At 46.7% G+C, this 23,188-nt stretch overlaps 1 protein-coding gene across 5 annotated transcripts in view; it reads left to right on the top strand.

The window, feature by feature from the left end:
• LARGE1 (LARGE xylosyl- and glucuronyltransferase 1) overlaps nt 1–23,188 on the top strand; it is a 460,854-nt gene that overhangs the window by 357,046 nt on the left and 80,620 nt on the right. For all 5 annotated transcript variants that reach the window (XM_058673507.1, XM_058673505.1, XM_004589562.3 and 2 more), the window contains one exon: nt 8,604–8,708. In XM_058673507.1, coding sequence (XP_058529490.1) covers nt 8,604–8,708 — 105 coding nt within the window. The remainder of the gene's footprint in view (nt 1–8,603; nt 8,709–23,188) is intronic.

Below are 23,188 nucleotides of genomic sequence, written 5' to 3' on the forward strand. Positions count from 1 at the left end.
CTGCCTGTACCCGTAAACAGCCCCCTTGCTTTGTGCCATCTGTAGAACAAGGTGGTTCCAGAATGTTCATTCAGCTCTTCACAGCCAGCCCATGTGTCTGGGATATTGGAGTGCGCTGAGCTCCAAAAGCTGTGAACATGCAGGTTCAGAAGCGGCCGTTTTCAAGCTTTTCGGGATGTTGTGTGCATCTCCTCAGAGATGCTCTATTATTCTACGGATGGCTGGCCAGGGGAACCTGCGGCCACACAGCTGACGTTAGAGGATGTTTAAGAAACAGCAATGTGACACTGTATGCTTTTCTTATTATAGATATCCTGTACTAAGACACATGGAATGATAGGTACCATTAGAGGCTTTTTTATTTTAAATTAGCTTGTTAGAATAAGTATGAGGTTGGGAGGGCATTGTTGGAATCTGTACTCTGGACAGCCTCTGTTTTTAACGTTCTGGTGCTCACCTAGTGAGGTACCTGCAGCTAGTTTAAAATGCAGCTGTGGCGGGTAGACATCCCTGTGGGCACCCAGGAGATTTTCAGCTGGAAAAGGGAGACAGCGCTGTAAGCATCATACAGGTCAGGGCTAGAGCCACCTGCTCCTGGGGCTTAACCAGAGAGGTTGACTAGTACATACCTACTTTGACTCTGTTGAGATGGTGCTTATTACTTTCCAAATGGGCTAGGATGGTGGGTTGTGGGTCACATTTCCTTTTAATTCATTCATCTATTCATACATCTGTGTATCTGTCAAAACTCTGCTTTGACCCCAGGAGCATTTTTTTAAATTTATTTGAAAGGTAGTGTTACAGGGAGAAAGGGAGAGACAGAGATGGGTAGGGAGGAAGGGGGTGACAGAGTTCTTCCATCTATTGGTTCATTCCTCAAATGTCCACAACAACCGGGGTTAGGAGCTTCAGGTCTCCAGCATGGGTGCAGGGGCCCAAGAACCTGAGTCATCTTCTGCTGCCTTTCCAGGCACATTATCAGGGAGCTGGATCCGAGGTGGAGCAGCCATAACACAGACACCCATATGGGATGGCAGCACCACAGACACAACATAACGTGCTATGCCACGGTGCTTCCCCACCCCCAGGAGCATTTTTAAGCATCCGAAAAACAAAATCATCACAATGTACACTCTCAAAATATGTCTAAGGCTGGGTAAGCAGAATGGAATGTTAAGGAACTGTCCCGAGGGAAAGGTGGCCAGGTACAGAACTGTGAAGTAAACCTTGCAGAGTGAAATGGTGAGGACATGGTAGAACAAGGGGCCGCATGACTTTGGGAAATATACCTTAGGTAAAGCTGTGGATTTGGTTATGATAAGTTTATGAACATGAGGGAAAGAAAGTGGCAGCATTGACTCATAGGTTTCTAGCTTTATTGACAAGTTAGAGTTTGATCCTTCCAATCAGAACAATAGCCAGAGCTCACACCACGCTTAGGAGATGAAGATCGTGGATTCGGTCTTGAGTTGAAGGGATTAGCCCTCAGTCTTTGAGCTTGTGTTGAAAATCGTTGAGGGCCAGCTAAATGAAGGTGGTGAGCTTGTAGAGGGATTTGAAGGTTAAGAGGTTCTTGGTCTGAGCTAGGAGTAGAGATCAGTGACTATCTATCATTGCTGCTGTTTGAAGCCATTGATACAGAACCCATCGTTTGCCAATAAAATGTAGAGCAAGAAGGGAACCGAGCATGGGATCAGTCAGCATCTGACTCTGAGGCAAGGCAGAGGAAAGAGCTACATGAAGGAGGCAAGGCAAGTGTGTTCAGAGCGAGCCAGTGGTCACAGAAGCAAAAGGTATAAAAGGATGTGATGGGATGGGGCAAGGGGCAGCAGCACAGAGATGAACGGCTCTAGGGCCGGATTGCACAGAGTCAAGTGTATGCAGCCAGTGTCAGCACTTGGGTGGGAAAACCTTAGCATTGAGAACAGCAACCATCACAACAGAGAGGGAGAGAAGGGCAGTTAGTGGACACCCACGACGGGCTGGGTATTTGCCTGTCTGAATTGACCTGCATGTTTGTTCTTGAACGTAGTGGGTAGATTTTATTATGAACTTTTTAAACCCAATCTTTTGTCTTTCTGAAGTGTCATGCCTACATTCACACCAGGAACATCCACGGAAATACCTCCCTGGTCTGCTCCTTGGTTCTCACCCTCTGAACAGCAGGAGCTGTGCTGGGGACCAAAAGCAGCAGCAGGAGGGAGAGAGGGAGTTCCCAGCCCGGAGTTATCCGTCTGCTGGCTGGTGACACCGGCACTGGTGCCCCAGCAGAATAGCAAGCTTGTTCACTCTTGTCTGGCTGTTAGTGGTGATGTATGAATAAGCAGAGAAGACAGCTTCATTTTCATAAGTTAATTTGTGCCTAGAGTAAGGAAGACGGAGAACAGCGCACTTAATCATAACCACAGGGCCAGCACAGAAAACAATGACAAAGCCTTTTCTGTTAGTCTCGGTGTTTTATTGTAATAACTCCTAAGGAGACGAGGCTGGCGGTGCAGAATGCTGAGTAAGTCAGCACACTGTGGTGACCCGTGTCTGACTTCTCCCCAAGAAAGATCCCCCTGGGGTTTTGGTTCTTAATGAGCTGTCAGGCTGAGGTTGTGCTGGTACTGTCAAGGTTGAGCCCTTAAACTTGATACTCTACAGACTAGCATTGAGATGCCACAGACTGGTGAGTGAAGAATACAGAGCTATCAGAGGTGACCTGTCTCCTTCCTGCCATCAACAGAGCACAGAAGGGTGTTTGTTGCTTGGGAAAGGACCCATGTGGGACCTAGTGGTAAGATATTCATGACAATGCCCCCATCCCTGGGTTTGCATCCCTGCTCTGCTCCACATTCTAGCTTCCTGCTAAGGCACATCCCAGGAGGCAGTGACTGATCTGATGACTCAAGAACTTGCCTGTTTTCAAGCAGGAGATCTGGGTGGAGTTCCTGACCCCTGACTTGGCTTGGCCCAACCTTGGCTGGTGTGGATATGTGGGGAATGAACCTGCGAGTGAGACTTCTCTCTCTCTCTCTCTCTCTCTCTGTCACACACACACACACACAGATGTACCATTAAAATATATAGAATAACAGGGCAACATTTGGGGGAAGCTTGGGAGTGTTCTCATCTGTGCTGGAGGGGCGCTGCAGAGGACAAACACTTTAAATGGAGCAGGTGTCACCTGCTGCTCCCCACCTCCCGTGCTATGTAATCAGCTATGGAATTGGCCATCCCCTGCTTGCCATGTGCCCAGCATATCGGCGTTTCTGTCACCCTAGGTATCACAGTGCTTTGTAACTGATTATCTTTTTCTCCTTTTCTGGCTGCCTCTAGGGCAAGAAGTATGTTTTATTTGTTTTTGATTCCCTGGCTGAGTTAGAGCCATGGTGAAGTGCTGAACCATGGTGCCGGCAGACTAAAGGTTCAGGCAGATGAGGCAGAAGACAGGTAATCAAAATAAATATCTGTACTTTTGCATTCTTCTGGGTACCTTTATTGGTAATGTTTGAAAAAGCAAATAACTTCCCTTTCACAAATGAACTTGGAGCTAGAAGAATTCCGGATTCTAACATGTGTACAGTTTGTTTACTGTGCTAGAGGAGCCAGGACTAGAACCCAGGCCCTCTGGCTTTGTCCTTGCAGACGAACTTGAAGTCTGCTGGTCTGAGAGTGGTGTGAGCACCACATAAATGTATCCTTGCAAGTACATCTAAATTGCCTGGGGAGTCGGGATTTTTAAATGCATCTGAATAGACACCATGGCCAGAATAAATATGCAGAAGTGTTGAGTTATGAGTGATTAATGTATGATATATTATCCAGGTGCTAAATAGATCAAGGAGTGAGATCAGAGTGTCACCATGTTTTGCAGATGAAGGTGAAATTGAAGAACTTCCCTTTGACATGCCTAACATTAACGTCTCAGTCGCCCACCCAGTCACAGGGACTGCTGGACGGTCTCACTGACACTGCCCTGTAAATCTGCATGCAAAGAAGAGCCAGTTGAAGAGCTGTGTCTGTTGGTGCATGGGCTCCAGGGAAAGGGCAGGAGGAAGAGGCAAAGCTACCTAAACATCTCTCAGAGTTACCCAGGGGCAAGAGAAGGGTGGGGCTAGAAGTCAGAAACCCAGAAAGTCTGGCCTGAATACCTCATTACTGATAATTCACTTTCTAGGAAGAAAGGCCCAGGAACCTGGACTTTTAAGAACAACCCCAGATGTTTCTGAAGCACTTGGCCCACAGCCCATATCTGGAACGGGCCAGGTGTGCTCATGCTGCCTCTGTTCCTAGACACCAGCCTTCACAGCCTTCACATAGACTGTGGGAAGGCCCAGCAGCCATAGGAGCTGGATACCAAGGCAGAAAGAGGCTGAGTTATGCTCTCAAGGCTATACAATTTCATAGTGGGAAGGCCAGGAATTGGAAACCCACAGTCGAATTGCAGAATGTACACCTCTGCACCATCTCCTACAAACTGGTTTCCTGCATGCAAAGAGCTTTATGGGCAGAGGGATGCAGTGAGCTCAGGAGACCCACAGGCCCACACGCAAAGCCTGGCAGCACTGTTGAGGAATCTCATCCAGATGCTTCTCCTCACTATTGTATTAGTCATGAACATCCATCCAACCTAAAGGCAAGGTGACTGGTTGCATACCCAACCAGTGAGTACTAAAATTACAACAATCCTGTTGCTCATTAGGGGTGTTGGGTTTTTTTTTTAATTATTATTTTTGGTTGTTTATTTTTACTTTTGTTTACTCCGGATGTATGTGCCAAAATAGAACCCAGGTACAAATAGAACAGGAATCAGAGTGTTGTTCTAAGGGATAATGTGACCCAAGATAAGGTGGTGAATGAATTCCTTCTTTGGAGATGAACATCTCGGAGTCAGCTTCTCAGCAGAGCATCCCTGCATGGATGCAGTTCTCTAGTGGCATTTCCCATCTTTGCAAGTTTTCCAGGCAGGGGAGGCAAGATGCCTGGGTCCCCAAAGGTGGATGGAGGAAGCTCTCATGGTGAACAGGAAAGAATAAAATGATTTTTGATTGTAGAAACAGGGGGACCACCAGCAAGCATTGAGCTTGGCAGATGTCTGCAAACTAGGGAGATTGATCTACCAGACATTGCATACTGAGCAGACACTGAACACTTACTATGTGTTTGAGACTCTCGGGCTAATCTAGGAAATGGATACTTCCCATGAGATGTGAGGATGCCTGAATACCAACCAGTCTGTCCTGGAAAAGGGTATAATTCAGTCCATGGCAGAAGTATTGGTGGGAAGACTAAAGAGAAGTCTTCTACCTAGTGGGGAAATTAAGATGTTATCGTAGTTTAGACTCAGGGCTATTCCTAGGGAACTTGGTGCCGGGGATGGGTTATGCCTGGGGATTGGCATGAAGCAAGGGCAGTCCCTGATACAGGGCAAGACAGAGGTGTGAACCCAAGCAACAGAACTGTAAACATTTTTGTTTGTCCATTAGGGCATTTGTTCAAAGACATGGATTAAGGCAAAACAGAATGCGTGAGATGCCATACTGCAAAAAACCTGAAGGTGACTTTTCTGTTAAGTTCTAAGTGACTGCCTTGATCAGTCAATGACCATTCTCCCTTTTGTCAAGTCTGAGATGTGCCACTCTCTCATTCCAAAATACACTGATGGCAACCTCAGGTCCTTACTGCTGGTGAACCATCTTCCCCAGGGACCTTACTTATGCATTGCAACAGGCTCTCAGTGTGTGGTTGTTAAATGAGCTCTCCTGCTGGGTCACAGCATGGGAACGCAGCACACAGCTTCCTCTACAAAGGGCATGCCTCTCATATCTAATTGTTTTTGCACAAACGTCCCAAGCTTGTTGCATATGGAATTGATTGGCTTTTACACTCCCTGAGTGGGTGATGTGGTTTTGTTTATTTGTTTGATGGATTCTACAAGTTTGTGATGTGATCACATTCAATGACAAAGTATATGGTAGTATTTTTTCCCATGCCTCTAATTTATGTATTTGTGCTGGAGTGATGATTTAGATAGGTGCTCGAAAAATTGATCAAATAAATTACACCAAACCCACACACCATCATTTTAGGGAGCTGTCACCGTCCTGAGGAGGTTCTCTGTCACCCAGCATGGTGTTCCAGGAGCACTGCTGTGTTTCCTTAGCATGCCGCTGGGCTTTCATTGGTCAGGAATATTCTTTCTCAGAATGGCCGGCAATCTGAGTTTAGTTGCAGATGCTAACTATCTGGCATGGAAGACGATGGTTGTTGGTTTTATCATCTTCAGCAAGTTAGTTAAACTTCCTGGGGGTCAATGTCCCTTTCTGTGAAATAGGGATTTGTAACTCTTGCCTTCAATGCGCACTGCCTTAGTGACGAACAATGCCTTGAGACACTGGAAAGCATCTGGGTGTCAGATGAAGGCAGAGTCCTGTCCTACCTTCATCACCCACCCTTTGTGAGCCCTGGTTTCCTAGTCTGTAAAATGGTGTTGAGTCCAGGAGAATACCTTCTACAAGCAGCAGGCTGACGTTGTCCTGAGGTCGCTGGATGAATCTGGAACCCTACATGGCAAGCTTAGAGATGTTCCCCCGTGTGTCAGGGTCCTGCATGCCCTGAGAGATCGCCTATAAACCTGAGTCCCCTGGGGTACTGTGGTACACCAGAGACCAAGGGCAGTGTCAGAGCCCACATGTAGGAGCAGAGCAGCAGGCGTGCCTGCCAGCACTCCTGTTAACCTGGTGGTGGCGGACAGATGACAGTGTGCCGAGGAAGCAGCGAGCCCAAGAGCAGAGATGATGAGAAAAGTGATCGGGGGGTAGCTCTTCTCCTCAGGCTCTCAGCTCAACAAGCACTCTTAGTCTGTGCTCAGAAATTAATTTAGAGAGGGAAATATTAGAATTGGAATAGACAGTGAGAAATATTAGAATTGGAAGAATAGTGTATTCGTGAATATGAGTCCCCTGCGTTAGGGAATTAATATATGAATGAATGATTTGCAGTTCTCACTTGCACAGATTAACTGGATAACCTTGGGCAACTTATTTGACTGCTCCAACCCTCCACTTCTTCTCTGAAAAATGGGGCTAATAAAAATGACAATCTAGGGGCCAGCCTTGTGGCGAAGGGGTAAAGCTACCACGGGCAATGCCAGCATTTCATGTGGTGCCAGTTTGTTTCCTGTTTGCCCCCTACTGATGCTGGGAAAGCCCTGGAAGATGGCCCAACTGCTTGGGCTCCTGCCACCTATGTTGGAGGTGTGGATGAAGCCCCTGCTTCCTGGCTTTGGTCCAGCCCAGTCCCAGTTGCAGCCATCTGGGCAGTGAAACAGCAGATGGAACATATCTCGCTCTCGCGCTCTCTCTCTCTCTCTCTCTGCCTCTCCATTTTTCTCTGTAACCCTGACGTTCAAATAAATAAATAAATATTTTTAAAAAGGCAGCCTACTGGTGAAAATTCTTTTTTTAAGATTTATTTTATTATTATTTTTTATTTGAAAGTCAGATATACAGAGAGGAGAGACAGAGAAGATCTTCCATCCGATGATTCATTCCCCAAGCGACCACAACGGCTGGAGCTGAGCTGATCCAAAGCCGAGAGCCTGGAACCTCTTCGAGGTCTCTCACATGGGTGCAGGGTCCCAAGGCTTCAGGCCGTCTTCAACTGCCTTCCCAGGGCATAAGCAGGACTGCTAGGATACAAACCGGCATCCATATGGGATCCCATTACATACAAGGCTAGGACTTTAGCTGCCAGGCTACCATGCCAGTCCCTGAAAATGTTTTTTTTTTTTTTAAAGATTCGTTTATTTTTATTGGAAAGATTACAGAGAGGAGGAGAGACAGACAGGAAGATCTTCCATCCACCAACCCACTCCCCAGGTGACAGCAACAGCTGGAGCTGCACCAATCCGAAACCAGGAGTCTCTTCTGGGTCTCCCATGTGGATGCAGGATTCCAAGGCTTTGGGCCATCCTTGACTGGTTTCCCAGGTCCAAGCAGCTAGCTCAATGGGAAGCAAGGCTGCCAGGATTAGAGCCAGTGGCCATATGAGATTCTAGGCGAGGACTTCAGCAGTTAGGCTCTGAAAATTATTTTTTAATAATATTTCTTACTGTGTATTTTTTAAAAAGATCTATTTATTTTTGTTGGAAAATCAGATCTACAGAGAGGAGACAGAGAAAGATCTTCCTTGCCTTGGTTCGCTCCCCAAGTGGCCACAAGGGCCAGAGCTGAGCTGATCCAAAGCCTGAACTGATCCAAAGCCAGGAGCTTTTTCCAGGTTTTTCAGTGGATACAGGGTCCCAAGATTTTGGGCCATCTTTGATGGCTTTCCCAGGTCACAAGCAGGGAACTGGATGGGAAGTAGAACAGCCGGGAGACTAACTGGTGTCCACGTGGGATCTCAGCACGTGCAAGGCGAGGACTTTGCTACCGTGCTAGGTTACCGTGCAGATCCTAATGGTGATAATTAAATGTGTTAGTGCAAGTTGCACACTTAGATCAGGGTTGGCACTGCACGAAATAAATGTAAGTGAATTAAGTAAACACTGCTTTTGAATGCAGCTTCATGTAGCTTAGTGTCAAGAGTAAGCCTTTTGCATTCTCTGTATGTTGCAGGTCAGCAGGCCCTGGGCTTGGTGGAGAACCAGAGTGATTGGTACCTTGGAAACCTGTGGAAAAATCACCGCCCGTGGCCAGCCCTGGGGAGGGGCTACAACACAGGTAAGCCCCCGTCTGCCTATCCTGATTGTCGGAGTCAGTTTCTCTTTGTTTCTCTTCTCATGTTCTCTGTCTTATCTTCTTTCCTTTTCTTTTTCTTTCTTCTATTTTTTTTAATGAAAGCATGCATTTCTAATATAAGCCAGTTAGAATTTGAAGTTTGTACCATGAAGCCGCACGGCTTCTAAATGGCTGACATAGTGACCTGTGTCAGATCTGTCAGGCTCTGCTGGAGTTTTGTCGTTCCACTCTCTATGGTCAGACCAGCTCACTTGGAGGGAGAGGATGCGGTGAGGGAAAGAGGGTGCACAGTGCTCACCACTTGGGGGCACAACAAGAGGTCACCCGGCTGCCTGAAACAGGGCAGGAGGCAGTGGACAGCACACAGGCAGCTGGCATTCCCATCCTCCTTTAAAGTCACACCTATAGGCCAAGTAGCCAATAGGTCTTGGTGGTCTTTGTCCCCAGCCACCTCCCACTGACCTTCATACATACGGGCACATCCATATGTGCATGTCTTCATCCATGTAGGCCACATGCCATTCTGGCTCCCGTGTGTCAGTTTGTTACACAGCAGTTTGTTACACAGAATCCATCCCAGGATTCTTGGTCTCCAGGGATCCGTACCCATGCAGAGGCATTCAGGATTTACCTTGAGGCTCACTTCTGGGGCCTGGGTAAGAAAGAAGTGAGGTCATATCATCTCTTACACTTCCCATTCAGAGCTAGCACAGTTTCTGCTCGTATGTCCTTGGCTAAAGCTTGTGGGGTGGCTAGTAATCCTGTGTCAGGACTAGGCCGAGCACGCTGTCCCACATGCCTGACTGAAGAAAAGGCAAAACATGTTCAGTGGAAGGGGGACGATTCTGGGTACCACAGCTTTCAGTGACCATATGTGTAAAATCAAACCCATCGTTTCACTCTGTCACCAGCCCCAAACCTGCTTCTCTACTGTTTCTGCCTCCGTGGCTCATATCATCCATCTATTTGTTCATTTGTCGAACTGTGCTTTTCTTCAGCAACTACTTGTTGATTGCTTTTGGGTGTCTTGCTTCAACTTCGTTTTCACCTGACAGAGTAACGAGTTACAATTACAAGTCAGTAAAGCCACCTGTGTTGACATCTCTTCCACGGGAGGAGCAGACGGTCAAGAGCACATGGCAGCCTTTCTCCCAGGCCTGGGGCTTTTGATATCTCAAGTGGGAGAGGCATTCACTGGTGAGGTGACTATAGTGCTCATGATTAGCGTCTGTGGTTGGCAGCTGGATGATGCATCAGTTTGGACTCTCCAGCCGCTAGCTAGACTCTTCCGGTTTCGCTCAGCTCCCATTTTATCAGGAGACTTTAACGAGCAGTCAAACCACAGGCTGGGCCCTGTGAGTGGGTCTCGGTGGAGAACAGGCTCCTTGGTCTCATCCTTGGTGTGAGTGAGGGTGAGTGGCCATCTGTCTGATTATCTAGGGTCTTAACTGGGGTGTAAGGACTGTATCCACCGCAGCCCCCTCTCCCAAAGCTCAGTTCATGTCAGTGCCTGTCTGAAATGCTTCTGGAGCCTTCTGCCTCTTCCCTGACCCTCCTTGTTACTACGTCAGTGCTCTGTTCTCCAAGGATGCACACTCATGATCTTTGTCAGGACTAGAACTGGCCAAGAAGGGCTGGAACCTCATCTCTACAACCTGCCAATGTGCTTGGTTGGAGCAGGTGTCTGGGAAATGGCGACACCTGAAGGTAAGATCGCTAAAACCTGGCTTGGATCAGGAAACCAGTCTGTTATGGGAGCAGCCTTATGGTCAACTGTGAGAGCAACTCATCCTCATCCTCCAGAGAGGTCAAAGGCCAACAGAGGAAAAGGCTGCAGACTCTGGTTTCTGGAGGTCAAAGTTCAGAGGCATCAAGGCATGTGCACTCACAATGAGGATTTGTTATTGTAAGACCAAGGATTGTGCCACACATGGGCAGCTGAGTCATCCAGGCACAATGATTCTGTGATGATTCTGGCAGAAAGTGAAGGCTGCTGAAAGGAACCCGCCGCCCCAGATCCCAGAGTCTCCACAGAGGGCTGCCCCATTGAGCCTGCAACTGGTAAAAATGGGTCAGAACAGCATTCCAGCCATTGAGTCGCTGTAGGAGCCAGGTCACTGCACTTCCAATCCTTGAACTCTAGTTCTGTGCCTTGTGAAACAGGATACCAACAAAACCTGGTATATGGGATTAACAGCTACCAATGCCTAGCTTTGCATTCAGTACAATACTGGTTCATAGTACATCTTAGTCACGGTGTTGCATTTTCCTGCCACACGACTCAGAGATCAGAGAATGACATCCACTTGCCTTAAAAGTGGTGATCATGTGATTGGCCAAGGCTCGTTCAGGTGCCCTAAGCATTTGGAGTCAAAAAGAACAAGGGCCTTTTTCACTTTTTACCAAGCATAATACAGCCACCTTGTACTTTTTCTCATCTGTCTCCACTATCTGGAAAAGGTTAACCTTTCTTATTATTTTAGCAGGAAAAATGACTTGGTTCACTTAACCAAACTTCCTGGCTCAGTTTTACTTTTAAAATTCCTCAAAAAAAAAAAAAAAGCATCAGATGTTTGGGTTGGCAGATCTGCCTTCAACACTTGACTTTGTTGCTTGTAAAATCTGTGCTTTCCCCCCCAAATTCACTCCAGCTCAGTCAACATTGGGCTCCTCTTCTGCCTTCGAAGCCACTGCACCATGAGCCTGCTTTGTGACATGCAGCTGCGAGTACCCGGCAAACCAAGGCACTTGAGGAAGCTGCTTGTCTCACTGGTTGGCCTGACCCTAGCCTGAGTGACAGTTTTCATGTGATTGATCAAATGCACCTGTATTCACTATGCAATTACAGGAGCCCAGACATTCTACTGGCCACCACAGCGTGCATGGGCTTCCTTAATCCTGCAGATAGACACTGCTCCTTAAATAGAGCAAGCCAGGTTCCTTTTCCTATCTGTTTATATTTCCCAATCTGTTTTTACAAAGCCCCGAGAACGTTCACAGACTAGGTTAGACCTGTATACCGTCACCCATCCATCACCTCCCCGGATCCTGCCCCCTTATTGGAGCTGTTTACAACTTAATTTTCACTTAATGAAGCGAAGGAGCCTGCACAGCTATAGGTAACGTCAAGCCCCAGCACAAGCGCCTGCCTGCAGCTGTGCAGCTGGAATGAAGGGCACCTCCCCCATGCTTGCAGAGGTGGTTCCAACCTCTGCATCCATCCATCATGTCCTCAGTGCCCGAAGCTGTCGTTCATTCAGTAGGACCTACTGCAAAACACACGTACACACACATGTACACACACAAAACCATGATTTTGACAGGCTCATTAAGATTCAGCTCACTTAGGCTTGTAAGCTGATGGGTGAATTTCTTAAAAACAAACATCAGCAGCGAAGAGGCAGGGAAGATGAACTGAAATAGCAGGAGGCTGGAACCCAAGATGAGGGAGGCAGCCACTGGAAAGAAGACAGCCTTGACGGATGCACTCATTGGTATGGGATTCCCAAGGTTACTCAGCCAGCAGATGTGTCCTCCCCAAGATGAAGGGCATGGCATTAGCCAGAGGATGTGGTTTCAAAAACGATTTAAAAAATAAACTGCATCCTTCTCCTCTCAATCCACAAATGTGGCCAGAGGCAAGCAGGTGGATACCAGGAATCCTCATCTACTGGATAAGAAAGTTGGAACCTAAGCAAGTCCTGCGCCATGAAAAAGCGGGATGGAATGGGCAGTAGAGCCACGCACTCTGAGTTCTGTGGCAGAGATTCAAAAGGAAGACGCGTGCTTGAGGCCTGGCAGAAGTGTGGGGTGCTCAGGGACTCTGGGCCAGTCCCCTCATTTCTATGCAGCTAAGGTCTCCCCATGAAGTGAGATCTCTCCATGCTCTGTAAGCATGCCAACAAACTTTAAAAGTTCACTGGCACATGGATTGAAAGCTTAGTTGAACTTTTGAAGATCCCTGGTATTGACTTGGATAGGCTCTCTCAGTAAGTACTGCATTCAGAGGAACCATGCTAAAATGTAGTTTACTCATTCCCTCAGTTAGCACATACTGCTAAACATTTGTTCCTGACAAGGTTGAGGTAGAAGAAAGCTCTTCTCTTTAAACGCACGCTTTGAACCTTTCTTCCAAAAGCTTACAGGCTCGTAGAGAAGAGAGTGTGTATCCGCAAATTCGTTGAGCGGGACTTGACCCTCTAGCCTTGTTGAGATTCAGAGTTGAATGTCAACCTTCTTGCAACAGGCCAGTATTTTCTAGACCAATTCCAGGAAATGTGGCAAGAGATGTTCATGTGTGTTTAGAACAGGTAAGATTAGGAAGGGTTAAGAATAATGCTGTACTTCCCTTGGCATTTGATACTGCAGGGTAGCTTGTTAGAGTGCAAGACGTGCAAGTCAAGAAAGCTGTCAAGCTCAGAAACATTTCCCACTTGTACTTGAGCTAGAGATATGGAAACAAATATGAGACAACTGCTCCAGACCAACTCTGGGCAACAGAGGTGGTCTGTTACTGGGCTTTGTGTCCAAGGCGCTTAGCACAGCAGTATTCAAGTGGTGTCTGTAGCATTATCCCCCTCCGAGGAGGAGTTCCACACTGAGAAGAGATGTCTGCTCTCATTTGGACACTGGACTCCCTTTCTTTCTGCAGTGGTGAAGTAGATGTGTTGTAACAGGTGCACCATGGAGCTGGTGTCTGAGCAGAAGGTGTTTACTCAGTCCTGGGGTCTGGGAACTCTTGTATCAAGGTGCTGCCATTCTTGTAGGTGGTGAGGGCCTGCCTCGTTTGCAGGTGGGCATTTTTGTGTGTGTTGCCACATAGTGGAGTTCTAACAAAGAGAGCTTTCTGTGTCTCTGCTTCTAAAGGCACTCACCAGTTCCCTCCAGGAAGGTTCCAACCTCGTGGCTTCGTTACCTGCCAAAGATCCCATCTCCTAATGGCATGTGTTATGGGTGAGGATTTCAATGAATGCATTTTTAGGGGCACACAAACAGTCCCCAGCAAGGAAGATATTGTTGCACTTAGTCATCATGCTGTGAGTTGTCGCACACCAGAAACCCACCACCCATCAGCACCCTTCTAAAAATTTCTTTCATATGAAGGAAGGCTGAGATGGCTTCTAGACCTTTCTAGAGAGCTCCAGTTTATCTTTAGAGGAGATCCACTCACCGAATGACCTGTCCTGATAGTTATCAGACTATCAGCAGTTAATTCCTCCACCTAGCCACTTCAACCCTCTGCACTGGGTCACTGAAAGTGCCTGTTTAGAATGTCACTTTCCAGGCTCTGACCCACTGAATCTCTCAAGGTCTGACACTGGCTAGCTGCTATTTTAAACACATCTTCATGGGACTCTACTGCCTGCCAGTTTAAGAAGCGGGTACGCAGATCTCCTGTTACATCTTTTATGGCCACATTGCACTTCAAGCTCAAATTGAACTTGCGTTCAAAGCAAAAGCTCTGTGAGTGACTGTTCAACTCCCATTCTGTGCTTGTAGATTGACTGATCTCAAAGTATAAATGTTATAGTGACCTTCAGTGAGTTTTATCTGATTGAGGCTACATTTTGTGCCATTTATTAGAGTTTATTTCAGTTAGTGAAGGTGCATTCTGTTCAGTGAGCCAGTACCCTGACCCTGTTTTTGTAAAAGCTGTTTTGAATGCCTCTTTCATGCTCCTGGAGTAGAACTTAAGGGCTTCCTGTATCATACTGTTTACAAATACAATTTATCTAACACAAATACGTATAATGCTCTCAGAGGTAATATAAGGAATAAGTAAAAGGAAATTAATTTGTTATAAAATAATATTTACTTCACTTCATTCAGACTTGGCTACAGTGGATGGCATTCTGACGTGGGCAGATGTATTCATGACTTGATCCGGAAGGAAACCATCCTCCGTATCAGCTGCAGGTGCACGGCAGCACTCACACGATACTAGCAGTCTGCGCCCCAAGAGTGGGGTTTGTCTTCTGGGAGAGGTTTTTCAACTCTTGTTAAAATGTCAGATAGCAGGAACTATCATCTTCTCTTGCCTCGTTGTCCAAGCACAGTGTCTCTGAAAACTATGCCAAAAAGTACTGTTTAAAACATCCTGGGGTTAATGTTTGGCAAGGTGAGTCGGAGGCTGCTTAGGAGCCCCGCATCCCGTGTTAGAGTACCTGTTCTTGCATCCCAGCTCCACTCCCAGGTCCAAATTTCTGCTGATGCACAGCCTGGGAGGCAGCAGGGGCTGGCTCAAGTACATGGGTTTGGGGCATGCAGTGGAAGGACCTGATCTGAGTCCCCTGCTCGTGGGATCAGCCTCAGTTCTTGAAGGCACGAAACCAGGGCGTGGAAACCCTTTATCCCTGCTTCTCAGAAGAATGAAAATTAAGTAGCTAAACTTTTTTTCCATAATACTAGCATCAGGCTCAGGTAGTTGTCATAATTGTGTATATTTTTTTTTCAAAAAGGTTTATTTTTTTAATTGGAAAGTCAGATATACAGAGAGGAGGAGAGACAGAGAGGAAGATCTTCCATCCACCAACTCACTCCCCAAGTGACCGCAACGGCTGGAGCTAGGCTGATCCAAAGCCAAGAGCCAGGAGCCTCCTCAGGGTCTCCTACATGGGTGCAGGGCCCCAAGGTCTTAGGCCGTCCTCAACTGCTTTCTCAGGCCCTAAGCAAGGAGCTGGATGGGAAATGGGACCACCAGGACATGAACCAGCACTCATATGAGATCCCATCACATGCAAGGTGAGGATTAGCCACTAGGCTACTGTGCCAAGCCCAATTGTGTATACTTGTAAACACAAGTGTCCAAGGAACCCATAGGATACTTGTGTGTTTTTCCTCATGTTAGGCTGTGCTAGGGAAGGGGGTGCTGCCCCATCGGAGTGTCATGCATGTCTTGAGTCCAGGTCACACCAGCATTCACCAGGCAGCTCACATACAGACCCGTGGCATCATTCAGGGCCTTTCTTCAGGGTGACCTCACTGCCCCCTGTGAACAGGGGCTCAGCCCAGCGGGCCTCATTGGCTCCACTTGAACTTTAGTTAAATGACCTTGCCCAAAGCTTATCCACTTCCTACGCAGAACTCAGTCTTCTTTGCTGTCTTTTGCATTCCTGTGGAATAAACTTCTGCTTCTATCTCTGACCCCTCCTTAGATACTTAAGTAAAAGGAAGTGAACATGACCCTGGAGAGAAATGCTACCTCTGTCGCTTCCTTGTTAGTGCTTCCATTTCCACCTTGCCCCCAGCCTGTCCAGGCTGCGGCTGCGGTGCTGGCACCCTGTGCATGGCACCCTCCCACCCCACCCCGCAGCAGGCTCAGCACCTCATACACCTGTTCCCTGCAGCCTCTATCAAGTGCCCTAGCCTGGCAGCCAACCAGGCCTCCCAGACTCAGTGTGGGTTAGTTCTCTCATTCAGAAAAGCATGAAAGAGTTTTGGCAGCAGCATCCCGAAACAATGGCAAGAGTCCCCATGGGCCGCACTCCCTAGAAGCCACTGTTCTAGAATTATTCTACCATTGCTTCCTCCCTGACTGGTCACATGGGAGAGAGCATGTAACTAATTTAAACCTTTCAAACTCTGACTGTACAGCCAAGGAGTCTTACTCTTGAGGGACTTCTTCCTCCGAAGTATGTTCCCTGTACATGATTCCAGATCCAAAGCCTGCTGGTTTGCCTCCCTCTCTCTTGGCGAAGTTAGATGACTAATTTCTGCATACTGGTTAGAAGGAAAACAAAGCAATAATGAAAACAAGTGCTCTGCATCTGCATGCTAGAAACCCTGTACCATGGTAGCGTACATCTCTGCCCATCGCTGTTCACACACATGGCCTTGGTAGCTTGAAATAAACCAGGATAGGAGGATTTTTCACCACAGATATCAGCAAACACATCCAAGGTCTCATTCGTTTCTGGAGAGCCAGTTGTTCCATTTAGGAACACAGTCATATAAGGAACCCTTACTCCCCGTCACATCCCCACAAAGTCAGTGCTTTTAACAGTTTGCAGTATATCCCTGTATGTCACTGTCTATCTGTTTCTACATGTACATCTTTCTGAATTGAGCATCTGTGTGCATGAGTGCATTAAGGTGTACTTTAGTCTGTCGTTGTAAGAGCTACGTAGTTTTTTTGTTTGATAGATAACACATGATATGTCTCATATCCTCTTAAGTGGGGTTTTAGTTGTTCCTAAGTTTCCCTAATTATGAAATACCATAATCAACAGCCTTATTCCTGTGTGTTTGCATATACGAGTGTGGATGCAAGTACTGACATAATGCATAATGGACTCTTAGAAATGGTATGGGACAGCTATTTTGACCCAGTAGGGAAAGCCACAACCTGCAATGCATCCCCCATGGGTACTGGTTTATGTCCTGGCTGTTTCACTTCTGCTCCATCTCCCTACTGATGGCCTTGGAAAAGCAGCAGAGAATGGCCCAAGTGTTTGGGTCCCTACCACTCATCTGCAAGATCCAGATGAAGCTCCTTGCTCCTGAGTAAACAGCGGTTGGGAAATCTCTCTCCTTCTCTCTCTCTCCCCCTCACTCCCTTCTTACCCTCTCCTTTTCTCTCTCCCTCTCTCTGTAACTCTGATTTTCAAAAATAAGTAAATAAAGATTTTTAAAATGTCATCATTATATGAAATTCTGTGACTATTTTAAATTATGATAGATTGGAAAATTCTAGTGTGTGTGTGTGTTTTTAATTTCTTTGAAAGGCTGAGAGACATAGATCTTCCATCTGCTGGTACACTCCCTGGAAGGTTGCTGGGAGGAGCTGAAATTAGGATCTGGGGACTCAATCTGGGTCTCCCATGGAAAGGACAGGAACCCAGTTACTTGAGCCATCTCCTGCTACCTCCAAGGGAGTGCATTAGCAGGTGGATGGAACAGGAGTGGAGCCAAGACTTGAACCCAGGCACCCTGACATGGGATGCTGGGTCCCAAGCATCAACTTAACAACCAGGCCACATGCCCACGCCTTGAAATCCTGAATTTTAAAGTCAACACCTTGATATGTAGTGTGATAGGTGTGTGCTTTTCCTGTTTATTTCTGTGCTGGACATGTATTCTGTGTATTGCAGAGGAATCAGTGTTTTGTAGAGTCGGTGCATAGCAGGCACCAAGCTTTAGCCTCTTCCATTCAGGCAGATGGTCTTTGAAGTCAGGAATCCTGGACCAAAGGCCAGGCACAGCACAGTCATTCCCAGGCTTGGGTCACTGGCTCTGGCTCTGGCATTTAAGCCTCTAGCTGCCTCATCATGAAACAAGGGGTGCCGAGTCCTGTACATGCTTGTGCCCAGATTGCTGACTGTTGCGTGGTCAACAGTTTCTCTGTAAGCCCCACTGAGTCTCTAGCATCTTTAGAGCCGAGAGGAGATACCACGCAGAAGGAGGAATATGATCCCGGGTCTTCTCGGTGGAAAATAACCTGGCATGTATTCCACGAGGTCTCCTTGAAGAACTCTATAATGGGAAGCGGCATCTGGTTTCTTTGGGCCCCTCAAGTTGGCCATACTAATCTCTTAGATTCAATGGCACTTGTGGTTGTCTTGCTTGTGTACTCCCCATTTTATGGAGGAGCTGACTGAGCAATCTGATGCTTGGGATTTGTCTAGTTCTGTCCCCAATCTGCAGCATTAAAGAGCTGTGAGCTCTCTTAATAATGTTGTGCCATCATCTAAATTTAGAACTGTCCTTCCAATAATGACCGCCTGTCGGAGTCAGCTGGGGGAGATTGTAAAACTCTCCCCATCCAGGGCTTACCTCAGAGCAATTAAGTCAAAGCCTTGTGGGGGAAGACTCTTCCACTGGTACCTTGTAAACCCAAACAGGTGACTCCCATCTGGATAGGCCTGCCCTGCGTCTTTCACAAGTCTGTATTTTACGGTATCATCTGGACTCTAGTCACTCTACTTTAATTAGTTGGATCTTGCTTTCCTTTCCTCTCAGCCGATTCCCAGACTCCAAAGCTGTATGAATTTGTGTACATTTGTTGAGGAAAGATGATTTTTTTCCCCATCTGTAGTGTCACATACATGTTTAAGTGCACCCAAAAAAAACTCCAGATGCAGCCTGAGGCCAAGACTGACCTGCAGAAAATGACTGGCACTTGTAGTTGGCCCTCAGTGTGCAAAGGGATTGGTTTGGGGACTTAGCTCAGAGACCGGAAATCCTCGGGTGCTCATCATTTTATACAGTGGTGCAGGATGTGTGTATGACGTATGCACATCCTCCTGTCTGTTGCGAATCATCTCTAGGTCACTCATAGGCGATAATCCTGGTGTAACTGCTGAGTAGTTGTTACACTGTGCTGTGTCGAGCATCATGACAAGAGGAACAAAACCTGCACATGTTTAGTGCAGATACATTTGTTCTTTGAAAAGTTTCAGTCTGAGGTTGTTTGAAATCCTGCCTGCAGAACACACAGCTACAAAAGGGAGACTGAGTGTGCGTGGATTTCAGTACTATTTGTACCAAAATATTTTAATTCAATTTTCCACAAAGTTGGTTTTTTTAAAATGTTTTTCAATAGGAAACACAGCAATAGCCAATTGGAAACCTGTTCTTCTACTTCACCTTTGTTTTCTTGAAGTTTAGAAATGACTTACTACTGAATTACCTTTTTAATCAAACTCCTTATCCTGCTTCTTCCTCACTTTAAATGGTTGCCGTCTGCTCATGTTGAATTCTTCAAAGGAAATTGCCTTCAACTTCTATCTCCAGGTCCTCATTTTGTTCCTTTGGCAATGAATTAATTTATGAATGAAAAATAAAATAAATCGTGAAGCACAATTACAGCCTGCATCTTCAGGTCTCCAGTCACCCAAAATGGAAAAAAAAAAAAAAAACACGACAACAGGAACTTTGGAACTGCCTCTTACAGAGATCCCACTACCCTTCTGGAAGTACCCTCAGACACACACCAGTGCCCAGCAGAGTGACCCTACTGACCACAGGGATGGACTGGCAGCGGCCTGTCTGCATTGCTATGGTTGCTGGACCCTAGCCTGTTATCCTGTGCTTCCCCTTAGGGTTGTTGGAAGCTAGCTTAAAATGCCAGTGACATCACCAGCAGGAAGGGAACAGCCTCTTATTCTTTCACTCTCACTGTGAGCAGTCCCCTGCCAGCCACCATTAGGCTAAAGCAGTCCCGGCTTGTCCCGCTGAGCCCACTTTTGCCACATCTCGCTTTTGAGTGTGGTTGACATTTTGCCACAGTGGGTCATGGCTGACGGAGCCCCATGGGACTTCTCCCAAGCACAAGGGATCTCAGCAAAGGCTCTGGTCTGAGAGAAACAGCGCCTGCCTCAACCCACACGATGCTCCTACTAAACTCTTCTGTGCCTGGCGCAGTGTGAGCAGACTCCAAAGGAGGTGAGTGAAGAAAGAGAAAAACGTGGCCCTGCCCCCATCACCTCCAGGTTCAATGCGCAGTGGCCAGGAAAGCGTCCCGAGGAAACAATGATTTTGTTATGCTTTGTTACCATCTACTCAGGGTCATCCTAGTAGATATTTAACTGTTTATAGCAGAGGCATGAAAATCATATATTGAGATCTGCTCATTAAGTTTTCCAGGTCCACAGCCATTCCATATTTTGTTTTGTCTGTGGTCATTTTTGGGGTGCAATAGCGTAGGTAGATTAGTTGTGATATTGACCTTCTCACTCCCAAAACTAAAAATGTGTACTTTCTGACACTTTGAGGATAAGTATGCAGCGTAGCACCACAGAATAGTTTGTGGACTCCAGCATTCTGAAGTTAGGGTCTTGCCCTAGTTCTCCACAGATAGTAAATGGAAAAAAAGAAGACAGTTGATGGACTCTTATAGGAAATAAGCATAGCAATGACACACCCAATGATCTAGGGCCAATAGTGATGCTAAATGAATATTGAGAGAAGCACAGAATTACATGAAACTTCATCCTACTCTAAACTGGGGAAATATGAGCCAAAAAAAAAAAAAAAGGAAAAGGGATGGGGCCATTACAGCCTTCGGATACTCTAGCCATATCAAAAGGATTTTCACTTTCAGCTTCTATTCCCCAGCACATAGAGTAATCCCTGGCATGTCATGGGGGTGCAAGAGATCGTAGTAAATGAAAGAATACACTTCACACTCGCTCTTCTTGGTCATTGGTTTCACCTGTAAAATCAGATGAAACCCCAAATTCTGCTGCTCCATGTAACATCTCAACCTTAGCTGTACCAACCTCAGGGCTTACATCCTTACCTGAAAATCCTAGAAATGTGAAAACAAGCCATGTAGGATCCCAAGAGTGAATGGGATCCAAGGGGTGTCAGACACCTCTGCCACCCAGAAGAAGGAAAAGGGTAAGATGTGAATGAGAGAGTAGCGTTGCGTTCAAGTTGGAATACCAGTGTTTCAAGCAGACTTCTCTGCCTGTCTTGTTGGCTTGGGATTGTAAGCCAGATTTGCTGGCAAGGTCTTGAGATGCAGAGATTAGGGAGAAGAACCCCAAGATATAAATCTGGCAGTGTCAGGAGTCAAGATGGAAGGAACAGCCTCATGGGATGGTGTTACTGGAGAATGGGCGCATAGGCTGTTGAGAAGCATGAGGGCGAAGGGATATAAGACCAACCACAGAAGCCAGAGTGACCAGACACATCTGGGCCACCTGTGGGGGCAAAGGTGTGGTTGCAAAGGAAGCCTTCAGGTTAAACTGGAGAGTCAGTTAGGAGCCACTGGCTGTAGTAGGGAGGCCTGACCAGAGAGTATCATCAGCCTGCTTTATAGGTGAGTCCCATCCCCGTCCAAGCCAAGCACGTAATTCTAAAGCCTGGCTCTGGGATTTCTTTCAGATTGTGAAGTTCTTTAGACCCGTTTTATAGTGATTACATGACAAGGCCAAAGAGAGATACTCCCATGTGTGAGGATAATGGCACTCCACTCCAATTATTAATCTTTTTGAAGATGCCATAACTGCAGACGAGAAAACAGGGACCATTATCTTCCCATGGGGAAAAAGGAAGAGATTTGCACATACTAAAGCTCCAGTATTATGTTAGCATCAACAACTGTCATTCCCTGCACCAGTCCCTGTGCTGAGGGCTTTACGTGTTTGTCTCACTTAATGTCTACTACATTGTTTGTAAAGAGGATTCTGTGATGTGTTTAAAATCTCGCCATTACTTGATGGCAATACCAAGAATGGAACCTGCACCTTTCTGTCTTGATGCCCCACAGTACTTGAGTAAGCACAGGCCCTCTCTGTAAGGGGTAGAAAAGAGGCAGAAAAGAATGGAGGATTTTGCCGTAAAGCAAGGGTAGGGCATGTTTCCTCTTCCAAAGACAGTCTGGGTATTTCTAACTCATTCATAAACCAAACAAAATCATCAACGTAAAAATCAGCCTGCGATTGATTTATTGAATTTCAAGTCTTGCCTGTGATTACCTTGGCAAAGCGAGACCAAATGATTTCTCATGTCTTACACGACCTGTGGGCTGGGCATTCCCTTCTTCTGCCCAGCATTAACTAACCAAGACTTCCAAGGACACACCTCTTTAAGGAGCTGACATTTGAGCTGAGCTCTGAAGAATGACCTGGAGGCAGTCCTGCCCCTAGCTGGGGAACAGGAACACAGCAGCCCAGCTATGGGTACTAGCATATAGCCTGTTCTGGATCTGACCAGGGTAACCTGGGAGGAAATGGAGAGTTAAGAGCCGACTGTGCCGTGGTAGGGTGATAGAAAGTTAGATTTTGTTCTGTAATGTGGTAGTAAAGGCAACACTGGGCTGTAAATATCAATGACCTTTTCCTAAAACTTATTTGTATTATTTGAAAGTCAGAGTTAGAATGTTCCATCTGCTGGTTCACTTTCCAAACAGCCACAAAAGCCAGGGCTGGGCCAGGCCAAAGCTAGGAGTCAGGAGCTTCATCCAGGTCTCCTACGTGAGTGACGGGGGCCCAAGCACTTGGCTCATCTGCCGCTGCTTTTCCCAAGCCATTAACAAGGAGCTGGGTAGAAAGCGGAGCAGCTAGGACATGACTCCGGGATACTGGTGTTGTGGGCAGCACCTTTATCTGCTAAAATACACTGCCAACTCCAATATCAGTGATCATTTGAACATTAATAGGAATGGATATTGATGTCTCTGTATCAGGCTTCCATAGTAGCTTTGCAGTACCCCTCCCTTGCAGTTCAAGAAGCTTATTTTTTCATGTGCTTGGTTTTGCTTCATAGACATACACAAGACATTGCCCTATCCCCTCAATTCAGGGCCTCTCTCCAGGGCTGCTTGACTAGGAATGCTGAGTTCCACATTCCTAAGTCTGCATTCCAACCACTACTTAGATCATTAGGGTTACAAGTTAAATGAAGGGATGGCTGCCTCGTTCACCCGCCATTATTCCCTAGAGAAATACTCACTGCCCCTCAGGCTGGACCCTGATGATTCCTTCTAAGATGTGCAGTAGAACTGTCCAAAGCCTGGG

The sequence above is a fragment of the Ochotona princeps genome, chromosome 15, assembly GCF_030435755.1.
Source record: "Ochotona princeps isolate mOchPri1 chromosome 15, mOchPri1.hap1, whole genome shotgun sequence".
Taxonomy (NCBI): domain Eukaryota; kingdom Metazoa; phylum Chordata; class Mammalia; order Lagomorpha; family Ochotonidae; genus Ochotona; species Ochotona princeps.